The following is a 25,017-nucleotide window of genomic DNA, read 5'->3' as shown; positions in this document are numbered from 1 at the left end:
GCAGTAGCTGGAACTTGGGCGAAGATGGGCATAGGATTTGGCTGCTGCTTTGGATGATGGTTGCTTTGGGAGATGATTTTTCCTCTGTTTTGGGGAGGCTGATCCTCATGCCTTTAGCTCCAGAGTTGCTGCTCACCTGGCAAGGCCCACTGGCTTTGCAAAGAGGTCTGTGTCCACAATAGTCAGGAATAGTTTTTATTTTCCCCCAAAGTCTGACATTTGGGCACCTCCAAACAGGAGCAGCATGAGCCAGCACCAGGCAATGCTAGGGAGAGGGGAGGCCCTGCTTTCCTGCCAGAACAGCGAGGGGCTCTGCCCCTTGTCCCCAGACCACCCCAAACAGTCAGGCAGCCCAGAGCAAGGGGGCTGGCAGGGCTGGGGCAGCGGTGGCAGAAAGAGCCATGCTGAGCTGTCAAGCTTTAATGCTCAAAAAGCTGGGAATCCGTGCCTTCAGTCAGCTACACAGGGCACCGCAGAGAGAGCATGGACATGAAGGATCACCCACAAGAAAGGGATAATGCAAGAAAGCTTTGGGAAGAAATCTATTTGAGGAATTTTAGCCCACATGCAGAGAGCTAAGAGATATGGATCATTTAAGGGAACCTCAAACTTCCAAGTGCTTTGTGAAATCTGGCATTGGTGGTGATCGTTTGCATAGGAGACACAGCTGTCATGATTTCTTCAAAGGCCAAAAAACAAGTAAGATGTCTTGAAGTTCATGCTCTTCTGGAGGCATCGTGTGTGTTGCCAAGACCAAGGCTCTTCCCTCAACTCCCTCGCTGGTATGTTATCCAGGCTCTTCCTCTCTTTGTATCACTTGTTTCTGCTCCCACCCCTTTGCCTGGCCTGCCTATTTAGACTGCAAGCACTGCCTGCCCTTTCACACAGCATCCCGCAAAAAGGGGGCTTCACATCTGCTTACACTTTCTTAGACATATTCAGAGAGAAACAGGTGAAGCCAAAAATCCAACTGATACTGATGATTTTGGTGAGACAGGGTTGCTGCTGCCTCCTTTAGTTGCATGCAATAATTCAGAGATGGATGGATGGATGGATGGATGGAAAGACAGATACTTCCATACTGAAGCCATATTTTCCCAAACGTTTCTAAAATTGGTTTGCGCTTTTAAGATTTGTGAAGCATCTGATAGCATGTTGATACAAAATAGATCAGAAATGAAAGAAAAATCAATGCACACTACTATTTAATGTGAAAAATGAATTATTTTAGAAACAGAAGTCACAGTACTAATATGGATGGATGGATGGAAGGAAGGAAGGAAGGAAAGAAGGAAGGGGTAAAGAAACAAAGAAAATGAAAACATGCAGTGGAATATTTTTTCACGGACTTGCTGCTGACATTACCAGTACTTACAGCTTGGTAGCACTGGCTTTTGTAATGCACTCACCATATTAATTGCGTCGTATCTATATGGACAGGTGTATTTAAAGCCAAGCACTTCTGAGTTTACAGGAACAACCTTAATTTGCTACTCAGGGAAAGCAATTTATAAAATAACTGACCCTGGTTTTTTGGTACTATTTTGTCTGATCTCTGCCATCTAACTGCATGAACATTCAGCAAATGTCTTTGCATAATTATATTCTAAAGATAAGGTAAAAAGTAAGGCTTTGCTAATAAAGCAGGCATGCAATCCTAACAGACACACATTAATAAATGAAATACCATTCTCAATAGTTCTCATTTCAGGTTATGAACAGCATAGGTGCAGCTGAAGGATTCAAAAGATGCCCAGTGTTCTCCCAAAATAGCACAATAGGATACATCTCATGCTTTACAGTTTTTCACCACAAACTCTGGCTGAAATCCTCTTCAATAAGCAGTACAGTCCTTGTTTCTTTCTAAAGAAAAGTTACTAATATCAAAAGGCTGGCTGGCCCCTAATTCTAAAAAGCTATCATTGATATTTTTACTGATCTTGTAAAAATTCACACATGCAGGTTTACTAACTGATAAAATTACATGCCTACCCACATTGCATTGTACTGTAATACACTGTATACTATCTGCTCTATTGCAACAGAGCTCTGGCAGTAAGAGAGTGCGAAGGCAGCCACTCTGCTTTGCTACGTGCTCACTTGAACAGTTATAGTGATTATGGGTGATTACAGTGCGTTATTTATTATTTTTAAGGCACAGGCCCTCCTACATGCTGTTCAGAAGCATTAGTACTCTTCAGTAAAGGACAGTGGTGCAAAAAGCATGCTGGTCAGATCACTGCCACGGGAACAGTCGCAGAAAAGAGATGATAAAAGCAAATGTCGGATTATCTCCCTAATGCTGGATTATCACTCCTAACAAGGTGAATGGTTTGTCTTGGCAAATGGCTTCATAAGAATTGTGGATAGTTTTGAAAGGATCTGTGCAGTCACACTTCAACCGTTGGCTGCTGCAGTTCATGTCAGCAGAGCAAAATATCACACCTCTTACGAATTCTTTTAACATGCCATTAACCACAGATGACTATTGTCGTGCAGCTCAAGGGAAAGGTCTGAGCGCAGTGTCAGTCACTCGCAGGGTGAGATCTGCAGCAGGCATAAAACAATATAGCTCCATGGCACAGCCCGCTATCTGGAAACACACAGCACGAGTGGACACTGCGTAACTCTACAATAAACGACACGGCTGACCACTTAAAGCAACAAAACCCCTGCAAGAATAGTTATACATTGGAGAAGACCAGAATGCAATTTAAATCACTGCACGGAGCAAACAGTTCTGTAAGCAAGGGAGGTACCTGTGATATACAGTATTTACAAATATCTAGGGGAGAAAAAAAAATCATCAACCCCAATCTCTGTGCAGCACAACTCAACAGAGAGATTCCATGTAAAATAGGATCAGTACAACGTTTTATCCAAGTGGGATTACACACAAGCACAAAAATAAAACATTCTGTATTCTACATTATATTACAAAGGCAGGCAGTCAATAAATAGGTCAATAAATTATGGGAAGCACAGAAGAGTATGTGTGAAAATAGGTGAAACTGGCTTTAGTTGGTGCATGATAAAGTCTCTTGTGTTCATTCCCATTAAGTGGTAGAGTGATTCTTTTAAAGACCCTTATCACTTCCAGGGAAGATAACTTTCCCTTAAAAGTGTAAACCAGATGCAGGGACAGTACAGTAGGCTCTGGTACAGGCTAAAAGAGTCAACGTCACACTTTCCCAAGAATCTGACAAATTTGCAGCTTAGTATAAATAAAGTGATGGGTCTATTGTTTCTCAGCTCCAACACCTTCTTATCACCACGATTTGCTGCAGAAGAGTGGCGGAAACATGGCATGTGACTCTATCATATATAGTTTAAGTGTGGGGGGGCAATATCCTTATGAATTGACAACTCCAGCACATACATAAAGGAAAGATCCTCTCTATCTAGCTGGCACAAATGGGTTTCCTTTTCTGTCTAGCTCTATGCAGACTAAATGCAATACTACCTGGCCATTTGAACTGGATTACAGAGCTGTACTGTATGACATTTACTGGACTGGGTGGGGCGACCAGGTTCTTAGCTGGTATGAACTGGTACAATTTCAAGGATTCACTTATTTCTGCCACCTAAAGATCTGGCCCTTGAGAGACAACACATGGCTAACGCAACAAAGCCAGTGCTGCTTTACACAGGGTGCTTTTGTAATAAACTTGCACAGGGGGAATTTCTTGCTGTTGCATGTCAGAGCACTGCATAAGCCTGACATTGCTCCTGGGCCCATTGCTTTACTAAGAAAGATGGGAAAGGGAATGACTCCCTTCCGCTCCAGATGCCAATCATCCCTGCCAGTTCCCTTTAACTGAGACAGGGAAAGATTAAAGAAAGGATTAAGAAAAAAGGGAAAAAGGTCTAACGCTTTGTTGTGCATTAGTGATTTAGGAGCTTGAGAATTATTATGACTTAAGATCTACAGAGACAAATTTAAAAAAAAAATAAAAATCAGAGCATGTAAAGATTTTACACCAAAAAAACCCTAAACGATCTAGGTGTGTATTGCCTATAGTTGACCTATCTTTAATAGTTCTGGAAATCCCTATAGATGCCAATCAACATTTATAAAAATACAAAAATATGCCTTTATTTCTGTGAATTTGAATGCGCCCCTTTGGCACAAAGAGCCCTCCCAAACAATCCAGTGATCTGCTCTATGCCCTGATAGGAAGAAAGACTCAGACAGCAGCGAAGAACAGCAAGAAGCAAGCAATGGAACAAAATATACATTTCCTACAGTCACACGACTTGCCCATTCCCCATTACAGGAAACATACAATTATCTGTACATGCCTCATTAAATAACCTTATTAAATATGAAATCCAAAATGTACAAATTTACAGACTGAATCATTAAATAGTTTCCCTGCGCACTCCCCTGTGCATGCATTCCCTGCTACTATCTGCAGCCACACTCTGATACCACCATGCCTTCGTATTTGAACTTGTAGGTGACCACCCCGGCATCTAAGTAGAGAATAGAGATGGGATCGAGTTTGGTGGGCACACAGCAGGCCTTGGAGGCTTTCTGGGGATTCTTCAGGTGAACCAAAGTCTGGACAATGGCATGTTTTGTTGGTGTGACGTGCTCTGTTAAGGGGTAGGCGCACACTCCGTGGCACTCGTAAGCTTCGTATCCCGCTGGGGCGATGATCCAGGAATCCCAGCCAATCTCCTTGAAATCTATGTAGAGTGGAGTCTTTTTACAGTAGTTGCCTTTTGCATTCCTCCGGATTCGAGCAGTAGAGTCGTAAATGATGTTGGAGCGCATCTGGAGCAGTGCCTCCTCACCAGGCTGGCCGTGGAAATTGCCAACCTCCAGGTTTTCCAAGTCCAGGAGCTGTTCATGGTCTATCATTTCATTCAGCTCTTGCTTCTCCTCTTTTTTGTCACTGCTTTGGTCATCAGAGAACACAATCAACAGGGGCACATGCTTAGCCTCAGAGTTGATGTCAATATCGATTTTCCCCTCTCCATTCTGCTCCTCTCCTTCCCTGCTCTCTATATGAACTTCCAGCCGGTGCGTGGTCAGCCCTGCCCTTCGCCAACGCCTGATGGCTTCGGTGACCTCGAAGCTCTCCCACTCGCTACTCGTGCCATAGATCTGCCTGGATGCCAGTGCCACTGTCTTTCTCTCTTCTCCTACCCCCATACGGTCATTTTCCAGCACTTCAAATATAGTGACCTTCCGGTCAAGCCCATCGTAGAGCATTTGGTCCCGCTCCACCAAGGTGTAGAGCCTCAGCTCTGCCATGGTGATTTCTTCATGGTGAGGGATGGAAACATTGAATAGAAGAGGGTATTTCCGAATTCCTGTAACACCTATAGGGTGGGAAGCCAAGTCTGGAAATGACAAAGATCAAATATTTTAGAACGGTCAATACATCCAGCAATACATGCACCAAAGTTCATCTGACATGTCTTGCATTGCTTGGTTTCAGTTCAACAGTTCCAGGAGAGTGTTTTTTCATCATTTCCCAAAACCGTACTTGTAAAAATGCTGACTTTATTTTAGATGTGTGAGGACAGCAAGGTCCCAGACATGATAAAGACTATAAACGTGGACTTATAGATTCTGCTTCTATCCCCATGCCTTCCAGGGACTTCCTTGTCATCTGGAAGGATTACATATTAAAAATGTGTTGCCTGATACTGAAACGAAATCACTTCTAGGTTGCTGAACAGCAACTATTTAAGAAATTAGGGAAAACATTCATCAGTGTAGGAAAGAAAGGGAAGAAGGAAATAGCACTGGAGTGAACATGAGACAGATGACATATAAGCTGCACATGCAAGAGCAGCAGTCACCTGTGTATGCAAAGGTATCTGTGTCTGCTTAGCGTTTCTGAGCTAGCAAGTATTCCCTTCCATTGAAACATCCCTCAGAAACTGAAAGAGCCAAGCACTGAGGGAGGAAAAGTTGATTTGGAAGATGTAAAGGCTCCTGGTTAGGAAGAGCAGGCAGTGAACATCCAGTGTGAACCACCAGTCAACAGAAATCCTGCCACAGACTCAATGGGCTTCAAGTGAACAAACAGCTGTACTCAGCCAGGCACTTTTGGCAGCTTTAGTCAATAAAACATATAAGTAGTACATAATATCTGCTTGTCAGTCAGGCTTTCTGTCCTATCTGCATCGTTTGTTTATACATAGGCAATATGCATTTCTTCACACAATGCAGGAATCTTAGCTAATGATTGTGTATTTGTTGCTGAATTACTGTGCTGTCTACTTGTAACCCCAAAGACAGATTAGGACATAAGGACTATGGGTAACATTTCTGCAGTGGCAAACTACTTGCAACCTATTACTATCTTCATCTCTGACTTCTCCAATTTTGATAGGTTTGTAGAAAAATGACACCGATAAAGCTGCAAGTATTGGCAATGCTCCATCCGTGCACTTAAGCAAGCAGTTAACTTAAGCACGTGACTTGTCCTACTTAATTTCAGCTTTGAGGTTTTGAGGCATCTGCCTTTTTCTTTTTTCTTCTCCATTTTTCACTTTCATCTGTTCATAAATTAAAAAAAAAAAAAAGGAGAAGTGATTCTGCTTGCCTTTCCCTACCTGTCAATTGATATAAAGTTGGGAGCTGAATATGCTCTGCGCAGCATCAGGGTAGGAGCAGACTGAGCTGAAAGACAATGCTGTTCAAGCTTGGCTATAATCTCCGTACTGGAAGTAATCATTGGGATTTCCTAGACCTTGAAACCCTAAAGCAAGTCTGCAGTGATTACATATAGTGACAGGGTGGAGAAATGCCACCTGACCATATAGAAGATGAGCACAGGTAATTCACCAGGAGGCAGGGAAAGGCCACGCCACATGGAAGAAGCCAGGTGAGCGCTAGCAGGGTATGAGAAGTGTTCATTTCTAAGTCAGGATGTGGCTCTGCTCTTTAGCTCGAAAGTCCATAGGGTGAAATACCTCTTGCTGTTACCAGTACACCCCTAGCAGGTTCAGGCAGGGAGATCTGGAGTCCATAGGGAAAGAAAAATTTCCCTCAAGACCTTTACTCAAGTTTTAAGAACCAATTACAGTCCCATTTACAATGGAGATGTTATGGTCCGTGGGTTAAAACAAAGAGCTACTTCCAGCCATGCAGCATGTTCTATAATGTTCTTATAACAAATTTAATAAAGGGTTCAATGGATAATAATGAAACTACCATTACTGCCAATTTTCAGCAGGCAGGTGAACAAAGAAATTCAATGGTCTGTTTCTGCAGTCCTGATCACTGCAAGTAATTAATTTCTCTATCAAAAGAGCTCTTTATCTTGAAATGCATGATCCTTAGTAATACAGACTTTCAAAACACATAACAACCATTAATTGCATAGTCCCTCTAACCACATGCGTTTATGAAACTGTCATCAGCAGCTCACTTTGCATCTTGCTGTTTTGGATTGGAAGAGGTGAGAGAAAGACTGAAATGACAGAAAGTTAAGTCAAGTTTACCCCATCTGGTGCAGAACTGCAGTGATGAAATAGGCATCAAACATCATGGTTACAGAAAGGCACAGAACTGCAAACCGCTATGTGCATTACTGGCAAAAGTCTGTACCATTTTCAATGCTGCAAACCTCAAAGAATTTTGGTTTTGCCAGTGGAATGATTTCAGACTTACGTCATTAAACCACACTGCATTTTATTCTTTAGTATACTGTTCTTGGTGATTTTTATTCCATTAATTTTTTTCCCCAAATAGTGCAAAATGAGAAAAGAACACCATGCATTCCTGCATGTGTCTTCATTTACACTGATAAGCAGTGACAGGCACGGCTGTTCAGACGAGTGACTGCTCACCGGTGGGTGTAACTGGTTTGCTATCAACCCTTCAATAAATTTCTCCACACTGGAGAAAAGAATATGTTAAGAAGATTTAAGCCACAATATACTGCCTCTTCAAACCAGAAACATCTTGCTGGTAAAGAGTGTCTGGGCCTGGCAGAAGGACAGAGGAGAACAGAGCTTTTGGATTCTCTCCTTGCATCTCACTGTGTTGCAAAACTGAAATGACTTGCACATAGCCTCTCCTTATAGTTCATCACTTTGAAATTTCAAATGTTAGAAAAAAGCAAAAATTACTTCTATACTTTGTTAATGAGACTAACAAAGGATGAGAGAAGCCCCATGGCAGTTTGAATAGTTGCATATACTCCTGAGTAGTTAAAACGAATCAAAGCACTTGTATTTGCCAAGTGGAATAATCGATATTTGGAAAAAATTAGTTGAAAAATGTTTTTAACATAAAACCTGTATCAGTACAAATAGGTATTGACAAAGTATTGAGCGTTAGCATTGAAAAGTTATCTTGTCCTCACGGAACTGAAAGGAAATGCTGAAGCAGAAACATAGGGAAACTACTTATGGTCACAATTAGGCTTCTTCAGCTTTTTTTTTTTTTTTTCCTTAATAGGAAATATTCTAGTCCTCCAAAGTAAAGCCTAAAAGTTATCCAAAATTCTGCTTTACATATTTCTATGTGTTTGCTATACCATGCTCAGATGCCAAAGCTAGAAAATGTTACAAATCCCATGAGGATCAATAGCAAGAGCATATTAACAGAAAGCTGTATTCAGTTAAGCTCATAATAGGAAAACATTGCACCTTTGAACAGTGTGTAAAAACATTTCTTGCCTTAATTTCAAATATTACTTAAGGTATCCATTTGAAAAATCAATCAGGTTGTGTCATTATGGGGATAATGAAAATGACGCACCCAAATTATACTCAGTGCTGCCCACACATTAAAGAAACATCTTCTCCCGAAACCTTACGGTCTCAAAAGCAAAGGAAAAGGGATCGATCTCACAAGAAGTGGGATCTGGGTAACACTGGTACGAGTAGTGTAGCTGCCTATTTCTAACGCCATCCTCATTGAAAGGCCTTTTTTCCCCTAGTGCGGTCCATGCTCCATGCCTGGTAAATACATTTCACGTTGACTATAAGGGTGCTCATTTCTATTTACTTCTAGTGATGCACGTATCTTACCTTCATTTTTGAAGCTCCTAATAATATTTGCGGATGGCATAGATGTCCTATCAGTGGCAAACCTGTTGTACAGCTCTAGCATGTACTCTGGTGGATCCACCTTGGCCGTTTCATGCAGGGGAATGTCAGAGAGGTTCAACGTCTTCAAAAATTCATTTTTCATATTCTGAAGCAGTGTGTTGAAATCAACACCATCCTGCTCGGAGAGAATCTCGTCGAAAAGAGGCACGTCTTCCTCCAAGGAAGAGTGCTCCAAGCTCAGGATGGGACTGCAAGCGGCAAGGTGAACCAAGAGACAGAGGACAGCCCACAGCTGGAGGACTACAGAATCCATGACTTCGCTCTAGACTCCAACGGCACTCAACAAGCTCTAGCTCTCGTGTGGGCTAAGTGGCGGTTTTATCCCCTGGGTTGTACGCTGCTTGTGTCACAGAGAGATGACAAGTTTGGAAGCTCTTGTCTTGAAACTTGTGATCTGCTCTGCCTCCCCCTTCCCCCTCCCCAAAAGCAGGTCTCAGTAATTGGATATGGGTTGCTCTCTTCTATGGTTGCCTTGCCTCTCTTATCTCATGTAGTGTAAGCTGTTCACCAGATTTGTTGCTATCTCGCAATCCCCTTTCCCTTAATGAGCGTTTTGTAAACATTCTGCGCTAGGACACTCGGAGATAGGACAAGTTTCTCCTCCAAGAGGAACTGCCCTTTCTTTCTGCCTCCTGGTAGCTGACTTCCTTTGCTGTGCATGAACAACTTTCATCCACGCAGATTTCAAACTAATCTGTAAATTCTACAGAGCATCTATCAAAACCTACCAATTTTGCACCAAAGAATAGCTCCCTTAAGGTAACAACTCTCCCCTTTTCAAAACTATTTTAGAGCCAAGTCTTTACATTACATTTACAAAGGAACTTCTTTGGGAGAAAGTCCGTTCTCCTGTGCTTGTACAGCACACAGCATGGGAGAAGAGCTCTAGGTACTACCATACACTGGAGTCACAACGCCCTGAACACAGAGGAGCAGATGAGCGAGGAAAATTTCTCACATTGCAACTATAAAGCTTTGCAAGGGCTCTGCTGGAAAGAGTGCTTTGAAGAGAGAGATCGAATGCAAGCCAGAGAACATGGCCTCTAAAGCTGGGCCTCAATTTTTTTTATGCAGGCACCATATGCCCACATTGGCACCACGTGGTTTACTGCTAAAGTACTTTTTTTTTTTTTTTTTCCCCAGTGCTTATTTTTGCTATAAACCGCTCTTTCCAGATCTGAACATCAACATTAGTTGAATGCTAGTGCTCAGTGCCTCGTGCCATGTAAATGCTCACAAACAGAGAGAGGACTGGAGCATTTGCAAATGGTTCAGAAAAATCTTTCCTTCCATCTTTATCTTATATATGTGACTTGGCAGGTTATAGTTATTCTTCATTTAGTCACAGCACTGCCAAAGAGGTCCTCCAGAAATTACTGAAAACACACAAAGGCTAACAGACTACTCTGATTTCTCAATTCAAATAGCTCAGAGGCACAATGTGGGAAATATGGAAATGATTTTGCCAAAAATACGTACTAAAATTATTTAGTGGCCGTTTTTGCTTTAATGTGCAAATTTCAACAAAATGTGAGCATTGTGCACGCAAAAATTGGTCTAGTTCTTATATAACATCATCCACTCAAATCTCCTTGTTCTTCACAGACTTTTTCAAAGTGCCCTTGTTTTGCAAAAAGGGCCAGAGCTCAGCTTCTATGCCCGACTGGTTCAGCACTCAGAAAAAGAGGCATTTCTTCTCATGCTGCAGAGTTTCGCATTGCAAGCACCAAGAACTTTACCCAAAGACTAAACCACCACTGATCTGCCAAGTTTTCTGGACTCTGCTTTACCATTATGGCTAAGCACACCCATTGATTTCTTACCCTATCTCTGCAACTTTCATCCTTCTTCAATAGCCCAAATCTATCACTGGCATAAATGGCCACAACTCCAGTTAACTTAGAGTGATACTCAGGCCATGCTTGTCTTAAATTCATCCTCTGTTTTTTTCATAAATACCAGCATCTTTGTGAAAATCACGTGCGGCATTGATGTCATGGAGCCAGACCTCAGCATGGCCTTTTAACCTCATTTTATTCAACTTTTCTTTTTCTAAACATGGGGACTTTGACAATAAAAGCTAAGTACATAATCAAAGTCCCTGTTACTGCTATACTACATTAGAAGAGGATAGTTGAGCTTAGGAAGATTAATTTAGATCGCATTGTGGAGTTCACGGTTATCTACACAAGTTTATCTATCCTCTGCAGCTTTATCGAAGGCACATCTTTGAATATTGTGGCTTTCCAGAGCTAAGCACAGAAAACTTAGGGAAATTTTGGAGCTCTGTTCAGTCACTTCTGTTAATTAACTTTAAAAGAAAAGCACAATCTTCTTTTTGTTGGTGATTCATCACCTGACTATGCTGAACTAAAGCCCTTACTGCCATAGGAAGTGAGATTAACATTAAAAACCATGAGAGCAGACTTAGCCTTAACTCTTTCATGCAGGATGATACTGGCTACTGTGAAGGAAAGTCTTCAGGATGGCCTGTCACAGCCAGCTGTGCAGGTAGAGGATGGAAACAGAAATGGTTCCCTTTTTGTATGCTTAAATATTAATTTCAGAAATGCACTGATTTCATATATATAAATGCAGAGATTGTTAAATGAAAGAGATAAGCACATTGTAAGAGCCTGGAAAGCAGCAGGTGCCGAACCTTCTCAGCACTTCACAGCATACGGCCTTATCCTCAGTCCTTGCTCGTACTGGGGTTTCCTTCTTAGACAGGCATGAATAATGGCTTGACTGCACAGGCAACAGGACACAGATATGCCTTGCATAGCTAGCTCGTAAGCACTGGGATCTACAGTATTACATGGCTCCTTTCTGAGGGTTTGGGGTTTTCTATGAGATTTAGAGATGAAAGTTTTGAATTCAAAAGGATTTCTTTAGCATTTGTATAGCTCAAAGGTTTTAGCTAATCTCCACTCTCACTACGAACACGTTGGCTATTTTTGAGGACTGCACCTGGCCATTAATCAGACACTCAGTGAAATCTTCTGTTACTCTGTTAATCCACATGAACAATTCTAGAGCCAGAGGAGCTTTTCTAGGTTCAGTCCACTTTCCTATGAATTAAAACTTAGTCTGTTGTGCAACTCTGGTGCGCTGGGTGACAAAACTGAAGAATATTACTTTAATTGCTCCAGCAGTGACGTAACAGCACTGATGCTGCCCTGGAGCAGAGGCTGGGCTAGTGACCTCTCTAAGCCCTGCTAAGTCCAGACATATTTTCTAAGAATCTGTAATTTCACACCCTGCAGATATAAATATGTAAAGTAAAAAGTAGTGTGCGCACAGTAATCTGACATAAATTTCCTAACCCACAAATATGTCATCTTGATTCAGCGGCTCATTAGGAGCACAATTACTGCTCAGACATTCCAACTGTCTTTGCATTTCCGCTCTTGTTTTGATAACTCCTTGAACAATAGCATACTGAAGGACAATGCAGCCTGCTGTGTTATATACAAACCAGCTTTTGCTGACTTTCCTAGCTTATTCAATTTAGACACTGCTGGCAATTTGCCAGATGAGGAATACCCACAGAGTACATCTGATATAAAAGCAACTTCCTGTTTCTTTAGGTTGCAAGCTGATGAATTTAACACATGCTTTTTTTTTTCTTTTCTGAATTAAAATGTTTAACAGAAGGGCTTTATTTCATATCACTGAAATGAAGAGGTTTGGCCTTTTTTTCACATGCACTGAGATTTACAGGCACAACAAGTATCCTAGAAAGGAAATTGCCCTCAAAAAAAAATCTATGCTAAATAGATTAACGGAAGTAGCTGGAGAGGGATCATTAATAAGAATCACTGTTCAATTATTATTCAATCTGTAGCATTAACAATGATCACATTTCATTAACAATAACTGGTGCATCAGGCAGGCAGAGTTATAGAAAGGTCTTTTGGCCCTCACTCCTAGGAAGTTTGTGTTAATTTCCCCAGTGAATTTGCAGTTGTACATGGGAAAACACAGCTAATGAAATCCTGAGCCTCTGCACTGAACCTGGCAGCATCAGAGAACAACATTCAGCATATATACAGCACTGTTTAATTAATGTTTTGCCCTTCCTATTGGAGCTGGCACTATGGGGTGGGCACTCTTTATTCTTATGCCACGGCAAGAACTGGAGGGGAAATCAGCCCAGAGAGCAAGGAGGGCCTTTCCTACTCACCAGTGCTAAGCAGATGGGGCATGAACATGAGTGGAGCTGACAAAGCAGGAGCCAAGGCTACTCAGCAACTCCTGGGAACAGCTCAGCTGTCGAAAGGGTCAGTCCTGAAGATTGTGGGGCTCCAAAATAGACTCTAATCTCAGGCACCCCACAACTTCCTCCAAGCCGATGCCTCCACGGCTTCTTCTGTCAAGAGGCAGCAGAAGAGCACGGGTTTGAGTAGGAATGTGTGAAGCAAGCTCGGTGCTGAAAGGCTAGAAAGTGAAGCAGGGCTTTACGAAGTGTCAAGGTCGACGATATACAAGATGGAAAGGGTGTGATGCTCCTCTGGGTACGAGGAAGTGGGGAAAAAGAATGTGAAGTGTTTTTTAAGCATCCTCACCCTTCCTTCATCTGATTTTCAGAATAGGAACACCTGCTTTCACTAACACACTCGGAGCGAATTGGGATGTGGAACCTTTCCCAGGAGAAAGTGATTAATGTTTGTATATGTGTCCTGGGTTTTCTGGACATGAGTAGCTGTACAGAGAATAAAAAGAAGGTTTTCCAGTCAGTTATAATGTCACATGTAATTTCTCCATGTGGATTTTGGTTCAGTAGTTCATACCTTAATAAATTTAAGATTTTAAAATTAGATTGTTATTACATATTAGGGTTTTTTAAAAACATGAAAAAATTGAAAAAATGTTTCCTTTTTTCTATTTTTTTCCCTTTTTCTCTGATTGTTTTTAATGGATTCTGTTAAGAGTCTCTCAGAAAACACCACCAAGCAAAACCAAAGAGACTAAGGTTTCAGTAGAGGAAAACGGAATTGTTCTTGTTTTAAATACAGAAGCATTACTGAAAAGCAAATATTTCTGAGTTCTTTTTTTTTTTTTTTAATATTTGACGACATATTTGATGAAAAAATATTCAATTAAATAATCTATTGGAGGGGGAGAACATATTAAAATATTGCCTGCCCTGCTTATATATGAACATAAATATCATAGATAGAACTGTGGCAGGAATGTGGAGGTAAGAACATTTCATTTCAGATTGCACAAGGGGAGGACTCTCATCTGCTACGGGCTTCTGGGGACGTTTCTTATAGATCTTCAAACTGCAATTCCAAATCCCCATATTTAGGGTGAGTGAGATAGGAAACCTAACAAGCATCAAACATTTCCAGTGTCCTATGATTTCAGAAAGCTTTACAGCTTTCATTTAAGTTTTATGCTTATTTGTCAGCAGCACAGTTAGATGATTGCATGTGCAATAGATAAGAAACAAATCCCGTCCCCCAAGAACACACACTATACGTGAAAAGACACACAGGATAGCAAAGGGAAGCATCCCTGTTTCATATAAGAAAATTTATCAAACCTCTTGCCCCAGGTATCAGAGGATATAGATAGGAGAGCCAGCAATGGTGCCTCAATTTCCAGAACTCAAAGTGCAATGTCTTGCTTCAACACAAGAAAATATCCTATCCCGTCCTGCTCCTGCAAGGGATTTGCATTATAGGAAACAAGGGAACCTTTGTTTCTATGCTAAAACCTTGGAGAAAAAAAAATAATGTCAAGCCTGACAGTCTTTTCTATATGACGCAGAGAGGTGTCACTCTCAGCCACACAACTGCTTTTGCCTGTAAGTAATATAGCATTAATAAAGAAAAGGGTGTGTTTTAATGGAAGAACGGGAGTGCCTTTGGTGATGTTAGTCAGCCCTCAAAATATGCAGATCTGTCTGAAAAAAACTCCACATGTTTTTCCACTGCACAGTGTAAGGCTGTATAAGACATCTCTATCACAGCACTTTGAGCAAATCTTAACATTCAGACTGAATCAACAGCAAGACATCTTGTTGAGAAGTTCAGACTGGGCAAACCTGAAATCCTTTTCAAAACCTGTGTAAATGTAGGATTTCAGTTCAAGGCTGCTCTCTAATCACGACGCTACAGACGTATATGCCATTTCACAGGGAAGGAGGAGTGTGATGCAAGCTAATGCACTCTAGCAACTATCACAGCATGTGATTTGAAGTTTTCCAAAATACAGGAATGAAATTATTACAAAAATGCCCTACAATGGTCTCTGTCAGGAGATAGCTGTGGCATGAGGTAACTGTTGAATGTGATATGGGAGATAAAGAAGAGTGTGACACTGACAGTGTGATGAGCTTGCAATGGAATAACTAAAATTAGTTTCCATTCCTGCATCTGCCTAAGTTCTTATTCCTGTATGCCTCGGTTCATGGCTGCTCTGGATTTCCTTTCCATAAATGGGCTGTTCCCAGCAGCTCTCTATTCTGATTCCAGATGTCACCGGAAAATGAAAAGATAGTATTCAATGACAGAGTTGGGACAACGTGTAGCAATGCATTACAACCAGCAGGATTGAGAAAAAGAAAAGAAAACAGGGAGAAGAAGAAAGTCACTGTGCAGCCAACAAGGGCAGGGAACTACTTAAACTGTATAACACAACCCTCCTTCTAACCCACAGACAACGCTGAAGTGGGCATCAATAGTTTTATATGGGAAGCCAGTGGTACATCATCTTCATCAGCTATTTGCAGGCAAGTGAAAAGGCTAGGGGACATACTAACATGCAGGGCACAAAAATCTACCTGCACTGCTATGGGCAATTCCCTTTCTCCTCTCTTTCTTTCCTGCTGAGGTGGCAAAAGCTCCAGGCTCTAGGAAGAGAGTCCATCAGCGTGCATGTGCATGAGTGCAACCTGGTCTTAGCTGCGTGTCATTGGCCGTGCGGCAGTACAGATAAATAACGATAAGCAGAGATTTTCAAGCCAGCGCAAAGCCCAAGCAAATGAAACAGAAAGAAAAGAGTTGGAAATAGCTGGACATTGCCTTCCCGTCAGTCACATGCCGCAAATTCACTGCAAGCTTGTGGCCCCATCGTTACTGCAAGTCCCAGGTCCCTGTGTGCTCACTCCCCAAGCAGTTACTTGGAAGAGCTGCCATGTTCTAGTGGGATCGGGTTGGCTTTGTATTTGATCGAGAAATTTCTAGCACGCACTCAAGTACATAGCTCAGTCCTGTAGTCCGAGAACGATACACAGAAAATTCTTAGATCCTTACACGACAAAGGCAAAGCAGGCCCTTGCTTTTGCATCTGCTTCGGTACATTCCAGTATTTACTGTTTTTTATGCTAGGCCTCAAAATTAACTAACATAGGCAATCAAAATACTTACATTTAGCACAAGTATTTCCAGGAGGAGTAAGTGAAATATTTGCTTATATCATTTATGCGACAGAAGATGTCTCAAGAAATGTATTGATTTGTTGCCACTCCCATTATCTTGGTATATGCCTCCATGCAGATGGAGGCCCTAACTAATATTAAAAGCTCATTTAAAATTTAGTACCCTTAAAGGTCACAGAATGTATTAATTCGGTCTGACAATTCAAACGTGGCGAGACATAGTCAAAAATAAATAAATTACTATTTGAGATCTTCACACAGAAAGTGATGGTACTGCAGTGCTAATGAACAGCAGAGTAGGCACACCATTTAATACCAGGAGTTTTGACTCTTCAGGCTTATACTTGATTCACAGAACAGTTTAACAGAAAAAGGTCAAGAGAAAGTTTTAATTTTACATTTTTGAAATTCCTTCTCTCATCATCTAGTTATTTTATAGAGTTTGCTATTCATGTGGGTGTTAAAACCCCAGGCACCTCTAAGCAGCTTTAGTGACACTGACAAAAGCAAGACGCCCAAACAAAACTTTACAGAATCCTCCAAAATTGTTCCTCTTTGTCAGCTACATCCAAGTGGGCTGTTTGAGGAATACCGTTCTTTTCCTTAATGAGAACTCCATTTAAATACTCTCATAGCCCTAAAAGAACAAAGTTCTTGGAAACAATTACCAAATGTATCTTGTCCTTGGTTTTTAGAGCAATGGATTCTTAATCTTGAACAATGGGTTGGAAGAAAACAGGCTCTGTTCACCAGAAATTATTTCCTTGACAATTTTGATTAATAACTTGAAACTATTTAATTGACAACTTGAGTACTAAGCAGAGGGGGAATACTTTCTGGCAGCATTAGCCGATGTCTCAGCAAGAAATGCTAATTATAAAACCAACAGCTTGTAATCACATCAACAAAACATGAGGAAAAATTAGATGAGCATGTCTAGTATTTGCTGTTTATTTGATGTTAGGGTTGGGATCAAAAAGGGGAAGCAACTTGTACGTAACAGTAGAAGAGATTGACTCAGTAAAAAATACTGTTTAAGTACAGCCTTAAAAATTCAAAGATTAAAATGTATTACATTTCAGTTTCTGTAACTTGATGATTGGAATTATACTGCATAAATTAGGGTTGTCAGCAGCCTCTCTCATTTATGTTTGCCATATAAATGAATACCAATTTTTGTCTCTTCTATCTTTTAAGGGAAATTGTATAGAACTTCTCATTAATTTTGGCTTCAGTTGCAGCAAAAATTCTAAATACGGTCCGGTCCTCTTAGTCTGGCTTCTGTAACTTTATTGTTTAGGAAGTTCAGAGTACTTATGGATCAGTTAGCATTACCAAGGAATTTGATCAAATGCTGTTAATATCTCATTTCACAAGGCAACTGCTGAATTCTCCTCACCAGAAAAAGTCTTACACATATCCAAGACCAACAAACTGAAGGACTAATTGCTCTCCAAATTTAACTAGTACTTCAAAACTGTGACTTTATCTTGGCAGCTTTAAAAAAAAAAAATCACAATGGGCAGGGGAAAAAAAAAATAAAATCAGAGTCCATAGGTAATAGCTCTATGCAAATATCTTTACAGCCAGGAAACTTACCTCATTGATACACAGATTGTTTTCTGATTAGCTGTACATCAGTTTGAGACCATTTTAGTGGTAGCATACACATAGAGAGACTACTCTCAGGTACTATATATACTGCATTAACACTTGTGAGGCTCAGGATCATGAAAATACATTTTAATTGGAGGATTTTTAATCAATCTCCCACTTTTTAGACTCTAGTACTGCTAGCTCTATCATTCTTGTGGTGTTGTTGTTATCTCCTTCACAGCTGTTTAACACCTGTAAGCTATGCATAAACACTCCTCTATCTGAAGGATCCCATCCCTCTGGAAGGTCCTCACTTTTAATTTATTTAGGATTGTAGCTTGGGGGAGTCTGTAACGTGCTTTAAATTATGCTGCAAATCTCCCAGTTTTTCTCAGAGCGGCTTGGCAGATAGGAGTGTCTTGTGAAGCGCGGATGGCAGCTTATCTCATTGAGAGCACAGAACAAGCCCCTCGCAGTCCCTGGTGTTAAAGGGCTCGACTTATCTGGAATGAGTGGCAGAGTACCCTGGCTCAGCTCTCAGTATATTGCACCCAGGGACATTGCTTAATGTGCTGCTGTCAAACACCTCCCAGTGTGCTCAGGGCAAATTTCTGAATCAGGGAACTTCTTTAGGCGAAAACAGCCTCTGCTTCCTATCACAGGGGATGGAAAATGTTATTGGCTACCACTGTTGGCTCAAGCCTTAACGTTCGTATGTCTCAATTTAAACATATTATTAAATGCTTAACAATCCTTACATGACCATTTGGACAATAGTGCAGCAGGAAAAAGGGGAAACTCCCCAGCAGCTGGCATCATGACTATCATGGTGTGTATGGGAAGGGTGGATGCACTGTGTCCTACCTGGGAACTGCAGGGCAGGATTTACAGCCTGCAAACAGATAAAGGCCTTAGCTACCTTTATAGTCTGGGCTGTCCTGGAAGCTATCTGAATTACAGGAACCTCCTCAGAAAAATGTATTGTACTGTTTTACTCCTTTACCCTCCTTTATATCCCCACATCAGCTCTCAGCCCAGTACCAGCAATTACAAAGTGATTTTTAAAGGATGCTTTCTCCAATCTGAGCATAGCCACAAAAGGGTCTACTTTATGCTATATCTGCTTTCCTATCTAACAAGAAGTGGCTGGAGTAACTCAGGAACCCCATTCAGTAGGTCTGAATCACTTTCCTCTCTTTACATACCCTCAGAAAATTAAAGGGGGAACTGCCAAGTCTGGCTGCCTCTTACTGAGCTGAGAGAAAGAGTAAAGAAGCGAACTTGCAGAATAGGAAGAGAGATGCTAAAACCAGAGAGAATGTGGCCATGACAAGAGGTGAGAACAGCAGGACCTGCCTGCAAGCAACAGAGACCTGACTACAAAACTCCAGCCAGCCTACCAGCCCCCTTTCTCCCCTGGTCCACTCAAAAAACCCAAAAAAACCCCAAACAACCCAAACCAAACAATGAGCCAAGAACAAATAATTCCTCTGTGGGTTATTAATGCCTGAGGGAGAAGCCTGGCTAAGCAGGATTGGGCAAGGCCAGAGACAGATGAGGCTGGTTAGATTTTACTTGGTGGCAAGAGAGTTGTGATAAGGAAGGAGATGAGAAGAATGCAGGAGTGTTGGGGCTTCTCCCCTTACCTGTGCTCATGGTCAGTGTGTGATTGGCCTTTGTCAGATTTATCTTTCATCTGCTGCTGCATCCCTTTTCTGGAAGAGAGAGAAGAAAAGATTTCACTCATTCATATTAGATCTTATGAATCTTGGCTACTTATGTTTCTAGAACATTTAAAAATCTTTGATTAATATACCTTTGTGCAAATGCATTGCCTTATTAGATAATGGAGTATATATACATATGTTAAAGAGAAAAAAGTGACAAATATTAAGGGATCAAAAAAGAGTTCAGTCAGTCACCAAATGGGGCATAATTACATGTGAAAACAAATATCCTGCTGGTTTGGAAATCTGAAATAATTCTAATCTTCTGCATCCTGACTCAGCTTTTACTTCATGGGGACAGGTCTCAGGTTGACAGGGATTCATTTTCTTTTATTTTTGAATTATGACTTGCTCCACCTCGGTGTTTTTGCTAGCCTAATGACAGCAAGATCTCACTTAACAACACTGGATTCAGATTTCGGTAAGAAAACCCTAACTGTTGAGGTTACTGTAACAATTTGCCATCTAGTGGTCAAATCGAAATCACACTCGGTTCTTAGCTCAAGTAGAAAGCAAATAGGCACCACCAGGATTGGGTTAAATGCCTTGGAAAATCTGGTATGGCTCACCGGCCAAGACATTTACTTATTTCAATCAAGTAACCATGCAAAACCAAGCTCACCTCCTCTCCAAACAATAATTTAAAATCCAAGTATTTAAGATTAGGCACCTTGATTCAAACTGAGCACATACTTTCCCTTTTACTGGCCTACGTCTTGTCTTCTTGCACGTGGATCTTGCCATGTTGTTCAGTGCTAGACCACAGCAATTTGCTCTTGATGGGTTGGTGGTTATAGAGACACACACAAGAGGCAAGTTTTTGTCTTCTAAAACTAAGGGATGATTCCCCCCCCCCACTACTATGCATTGTTAGTACAAAAAGGGTGGGAAGGCCTAGCAAATGAGGACACTCATTCACATCTTGGGCTTGTAAGCCCAGACTGCACAATTTTTGTTTCAAATAGAAGGCTTGTTTCTCCAGTCTGACTTCATTTTTCTCCACTAGTGACAAATCTGTCCTATAAGGGAAATTTTGCTAATGACTTTTATTACTTGATAGAAACTGGGAAAACTTGTTTTCATGCATCGGACAAGATACATGAAAATCTGCCATTCCTCCTAAATTAAGCAGTCTCTTTCATTTAAATAGTACTCTGGCTCACCAGGGTAAGAGTTTCCAGGTTAATCTCTGATTTTAAAATGATCACAACTGGCAAAGGAGTCATACCGTGACCTTGGGAAATAGTCTTGTACTCTGGGAAATGTGGGGAGGTGGAGGCAGGGGATGTTCACAGTGGAACAGGTTCAGTGGTAAAAAGATCTTGGATTACTTTGCAGCACAGGTGACCAGATAAATTAGTGTCCTTGGCAGTGAGGGACCATAGAGGCCTCCTGCCCACTGATACGTATAAGGATCAAGAAAGGTTAATTGCAGCAGAGTTGGAGATGTGACTGGAATGTGTGCTAATTTTGCCCTCCCCAAATACTCGACATATTTTAGCTGCCTGTCAGTGTACATCCAATGATACCATTGCTTGGATTCCAGGCATGCTTTTAAACACCTTTCAGGCTTTTTAAAAAAGCTGGGACCAAATAATCAGCATTATTCTGATATCCCAGCCTAGGGTAAATACTGTTTTAAATTACAAAAGCTGCCAATGCATATGCACACAGATATGCAGGCACGCCTAGACACCCTCCCAATGTGCCCTCTTCCGTATAAAACAAATTCCCCACCTTTGATAGAACAAGCCTAGCTGAGAAGCTAAACTTTCAAAACACGTATATTACTTTGATAGAGAGAAGCTCTTAGAAATATCAGGTCACTTTCAAGGTAATGAGAGTCGCATCCTGATTCTCTCTTTCTCCCTAGACTATTTCCACCAATATGTCTTAAGGATATAAGCTTGTACACTGGCTCCTTTCTTCATTTTTGTGATAGATCTGGGTTCCAGTCCTGGTAGGATCACCACTGCCCTGCCCCTCTCCTGATGCAGATATACCAATTGCCTGCGCTATTTTCGAGGTGTTAATCTTACATTTAAGACTAATAAGCTTCATGGACAACCCACTCTGCACATTAACCTTGGGCAGTTGTTACTAGGATAAGCACTCTGCTTTGTTGACTGTGAACATAACTCTCTCTCTCTCTCTCATTGTTTCTGAGAACAGTTGCTGGCTGCTCTCCACTTAGGAAGTGGCTGCAGTCCTCTGTGGGTCCCTCCCGTGGAAATCTGTGGGAATTTTCCATCCATTCCAGTAAGAAATCTCATGGATCACAACGTAAAAAGATCCTCACCCAGAGATGACCCATAAAGCTACTGTTACGTAACAAGCTCTATGACAGCAGATACTTCATGTTATATAGAACACATGTCTAAGTTAAGCCATAAATAAAAGGAAAGCTATATATTTCCTTCAGATCATGAACATTCAAGTCCAGATCCTTTGCTGGCAGGCTGTGGATTTAAAGATCGAAAACATTTTTCAGCCTACAGTCATTTAAAACAATAGATGGACCATATCTTCAGGGATGCTTTACCTATTGCTGCTTTTTACTTCCTTGGTTTTTCCCTGTAGTCAAGTAATAACACCCATACCTTGCTGGATAAGAAAAACAGATCAATTATAGTCTAAGACAGGTATGTAAAACATATGATGAACTGTGGCATAGTCAGCAAAGGAAACAGCAGGAAATAGCACGGGCCAACTACAGTATCAAACAGATAAAATATCAAAATTCTTTCTCCCGCATAGGTCCTTTTCTCTGCTTTTGTTCAGAGCTGGGTATACATTCCTGTTTGTCCTGCAGTTAGTTACTAAATTCAGAATACATTTATTTTGCTCTGCAGCCATTTCTAGCAAGATCTTTGAAACCAGCGATAAATTGGTATACCAACAAGCCTGGGCTCAACATCTGTACATTCAGAACTGTAAGATGCCCATCCATATGCTCATGTGAAAACAGACCATCATCTCTGAAAAACAGAGGAAAGGAGAAGGTGGGCATATGGGTCATATGGTATTTGATTCTTCCTGTGCTTCCTTTTCTCTTTGTTGTGAGCTGCACTCCAAAAGGTACAGCAACATCACAACAGATTTACCTCTGGGCAAAACAGATTTGCCATTCAGAACATGCTTTCCTCTAAGCCATGCACCCTGGCATTGGAGCAGGTGGATAGCTGAAGCATTATTTGTCAAACAATACACACAGTAGTCAAAATGCAAATATATTGCTAACAGGCCTGACTGATACAATGAGATTGTGAACTGAAATAAAAAGCTAGAAACAATCTTCCTCCATGTTTGAGTACATGAAAGGCAGAAACACTACCTCCCTAGCTCAAACAAAATTAAATGGCAGATAATGAGGTATTGAGGCTTGTTTCAGAGTTCTTTGTAGAACTGTTTGCTCTAGTACCGAGTGCAAATCTACCAAGCTTGTAACACTACCTTCAAAATTAGTAGGCAAACACTAAAAGCTTATTGGTAAGCTTTTAGATGTATATGCAATACTTTCTAAACAAAAAATGTAAGGCCTCAAATATGCTTATAATTTAAATGAAATTCAGTCAAACCATAGAAAGGGATTTTTTTAAGCCATCAGTGAAGACTGAAGAGTTGGATTGAATTCCTGCTTCGTTCACAGACCATTTCTGTGATAGCAGTCAAACCATACATAGCAGATTGTACTTCAGTTTTCCGTTGATCGTATCAAGGCAGCAACGCACCCCTTATTTTGTCCATTCGGAATAATCCCCGTCATCTGTAAGCAACTACACAAGTGGAGAATAGGAACTCTCGTCACGTGCGTAATGCTTTTTATCCCTGGGTCAAGAGTTGAGCCCCGCATCTTTTATAACCATGCATAACCACTCAGTTGTTTTATTCAGCTCTCTCTCACACGTCTCAGAACACTGTTCCATCAATAAATGACTGTAGTATGTAGAGGGTTGCTTTAAAGTAACTAATTCTGATTAAACTAGTAGCAACAGGATGAGAGTCTCAAAGGACCATTACACTGCACACACAGTAAAGGTTCAGATTCATCTATACTGCAATTAGACAGAAAACCAGATTGCATAGACTAATTATTTTAAATAACTTTGAATTAAATAATATTAGAATAATAAGACTCAGCTTTGTTCATACATCTAGTCTGCCTCTCCGGAAGCTCTACCAGTTTGTTCCTTTGGGATCTACTTCAGTCTCTGGTCTTCAAAGTTTCACTGGATAGTCGATGTCTTGTCAGCATCCCTAAAGAAATAATCCAAAGACACATAAAGCCTGAGATAGTTAAGGCAGTTTCTTCTAGATTTTGAAAAGCCTGGCTGACTCCGGGCAGGGCTTGTCATGACTTCTATGCCTTCTACCAGAGGAATACACAAAGAAAGGGTTGAAACACGACAGTTGTCACTTGGAAACTAGATTAGAGCTTCCAACTGTGTTTTGAAGGTCTTGAAACAGCAGCCTCTCTGGATACTGCAACCACAAAAGCTTTGAAAGTCACAACCCACATGAGTACCTTGCCAAGCGGTGCTCTCAGGGTGCTTTGAGGTGTTTCACATTCCCCGTGCATCAGCCAAAAACATCACAACTACAACACCTAGTTTCACTTCCCATCAGTGAGCTTCACTTCAAAATACAGCTAAACAGGCTATCTTGAATCCTGCAGACACATACAAGTATTCCTGGATTTAATTACCAAAGTCTGACCCTCCAGAAACATTCTTTGGATCATCAAGAACCTGCAGCCTTTTGTGAATACAATTAATCTAAAAGAAGAGTTTCACCATGTGATAAAATGTTCTTTTAACAAATAGCAGATGGTTTGACCAGGAGTCTGATTTGAAAACAACAAACTGCAGAACTGGGGCCAGTTTCCTGGACTCCAAAGGAATGCCTTGCCCTCTGGCAGCCATTCAAGGCTCCAATAAACATTTAGTCTTCAGCCCCAAAACATACACTCCTTCCAAACACTGACGGAAAGAATGTGTGAATTCAACCATTCACTGGAGAGGAGCAGGCAGGCAGCACCAATGCCACCTCATCCTGTATTTTGATGGGCTCCTGACACAAACTACTCTCTAGCGTACATGGGACACTCAGCAAGTGGTCACAGCTCTTTTTACATTGCAGTTGTGTGAAAGGATAATTTTATTCTGGCTTACGAACTTTTTAGGACTGGGACAGTCTCCTCTATCCGAGTTTGAAAAATGC

The 25,017-nt window shown here is 41.1% G+C and overlaps 1 protein-coding gene across 1 annotated transcript; it reads right to left on the bottom strand.

Moving 5' to 3' along the window:
• Positions 1-1,188: 1,188 nt before the first annotated feature.
• On the bottom strand, positions 1,189-9,434 carry BMP10 (bone morphogenetic protein 10). The gene is made up of 2 exons (XM_010313412.2): positions 9,004-9,434; positions 1,189-5,352 (listed from the first exon to the last, which is right to left on the bottom strand). The coding sequence occupies exons 1-2, from the start codon at positions 9,335-9,337 to the stop codon at positions 4,409-4,411; spliced, it is 1,278 nt and encodes a 425-aa protein (XP_010311714.1). The 5' UTR covers positions 9,338-9,434; the 3' UTR covers positions 1,189-4,408.
• Between the last annotated feature and the right edge of the window lie 15,583 nt (positions 9,435-25,017).

This window comes from Balearica regulorum, chromosome 27 (assembly GCF_011004875.1).
Source record: "Balearica regulorum gibbericeps isolate bBalReg1 chromosome 27, bBalReg1.pri, whole genome shotgun sequence".
Classification (NCBI taxonomy): Eukaryota; Metazoa; Chordata; class Aves; order Gruiformes; family Gruidae; genus Balearica; species Balearica regulorum.
Note: the sequence above shows the minus strand (reverse complement) of the source record. Positions and strands in the feature narration are given on the sequence as shown.

Excerpts from the sequence above, each read along its gene's own strand:
- BMP10 (XM_010313412.2), bottom strand. The coding sequence starts at position 9,337 with ATGGATTCTGTAGTCCTCCAGCTGTGGGCTGTCCTCTGTCTCTTGGTT. Across the intron at positions 5,353-9,003 it reads TAGGAGCTTCAAAAATGAAG|ACTTGGCTTCCCACCCTATA; the intron begins GTAAGATACGTG and ends TGTCATTTCCAG.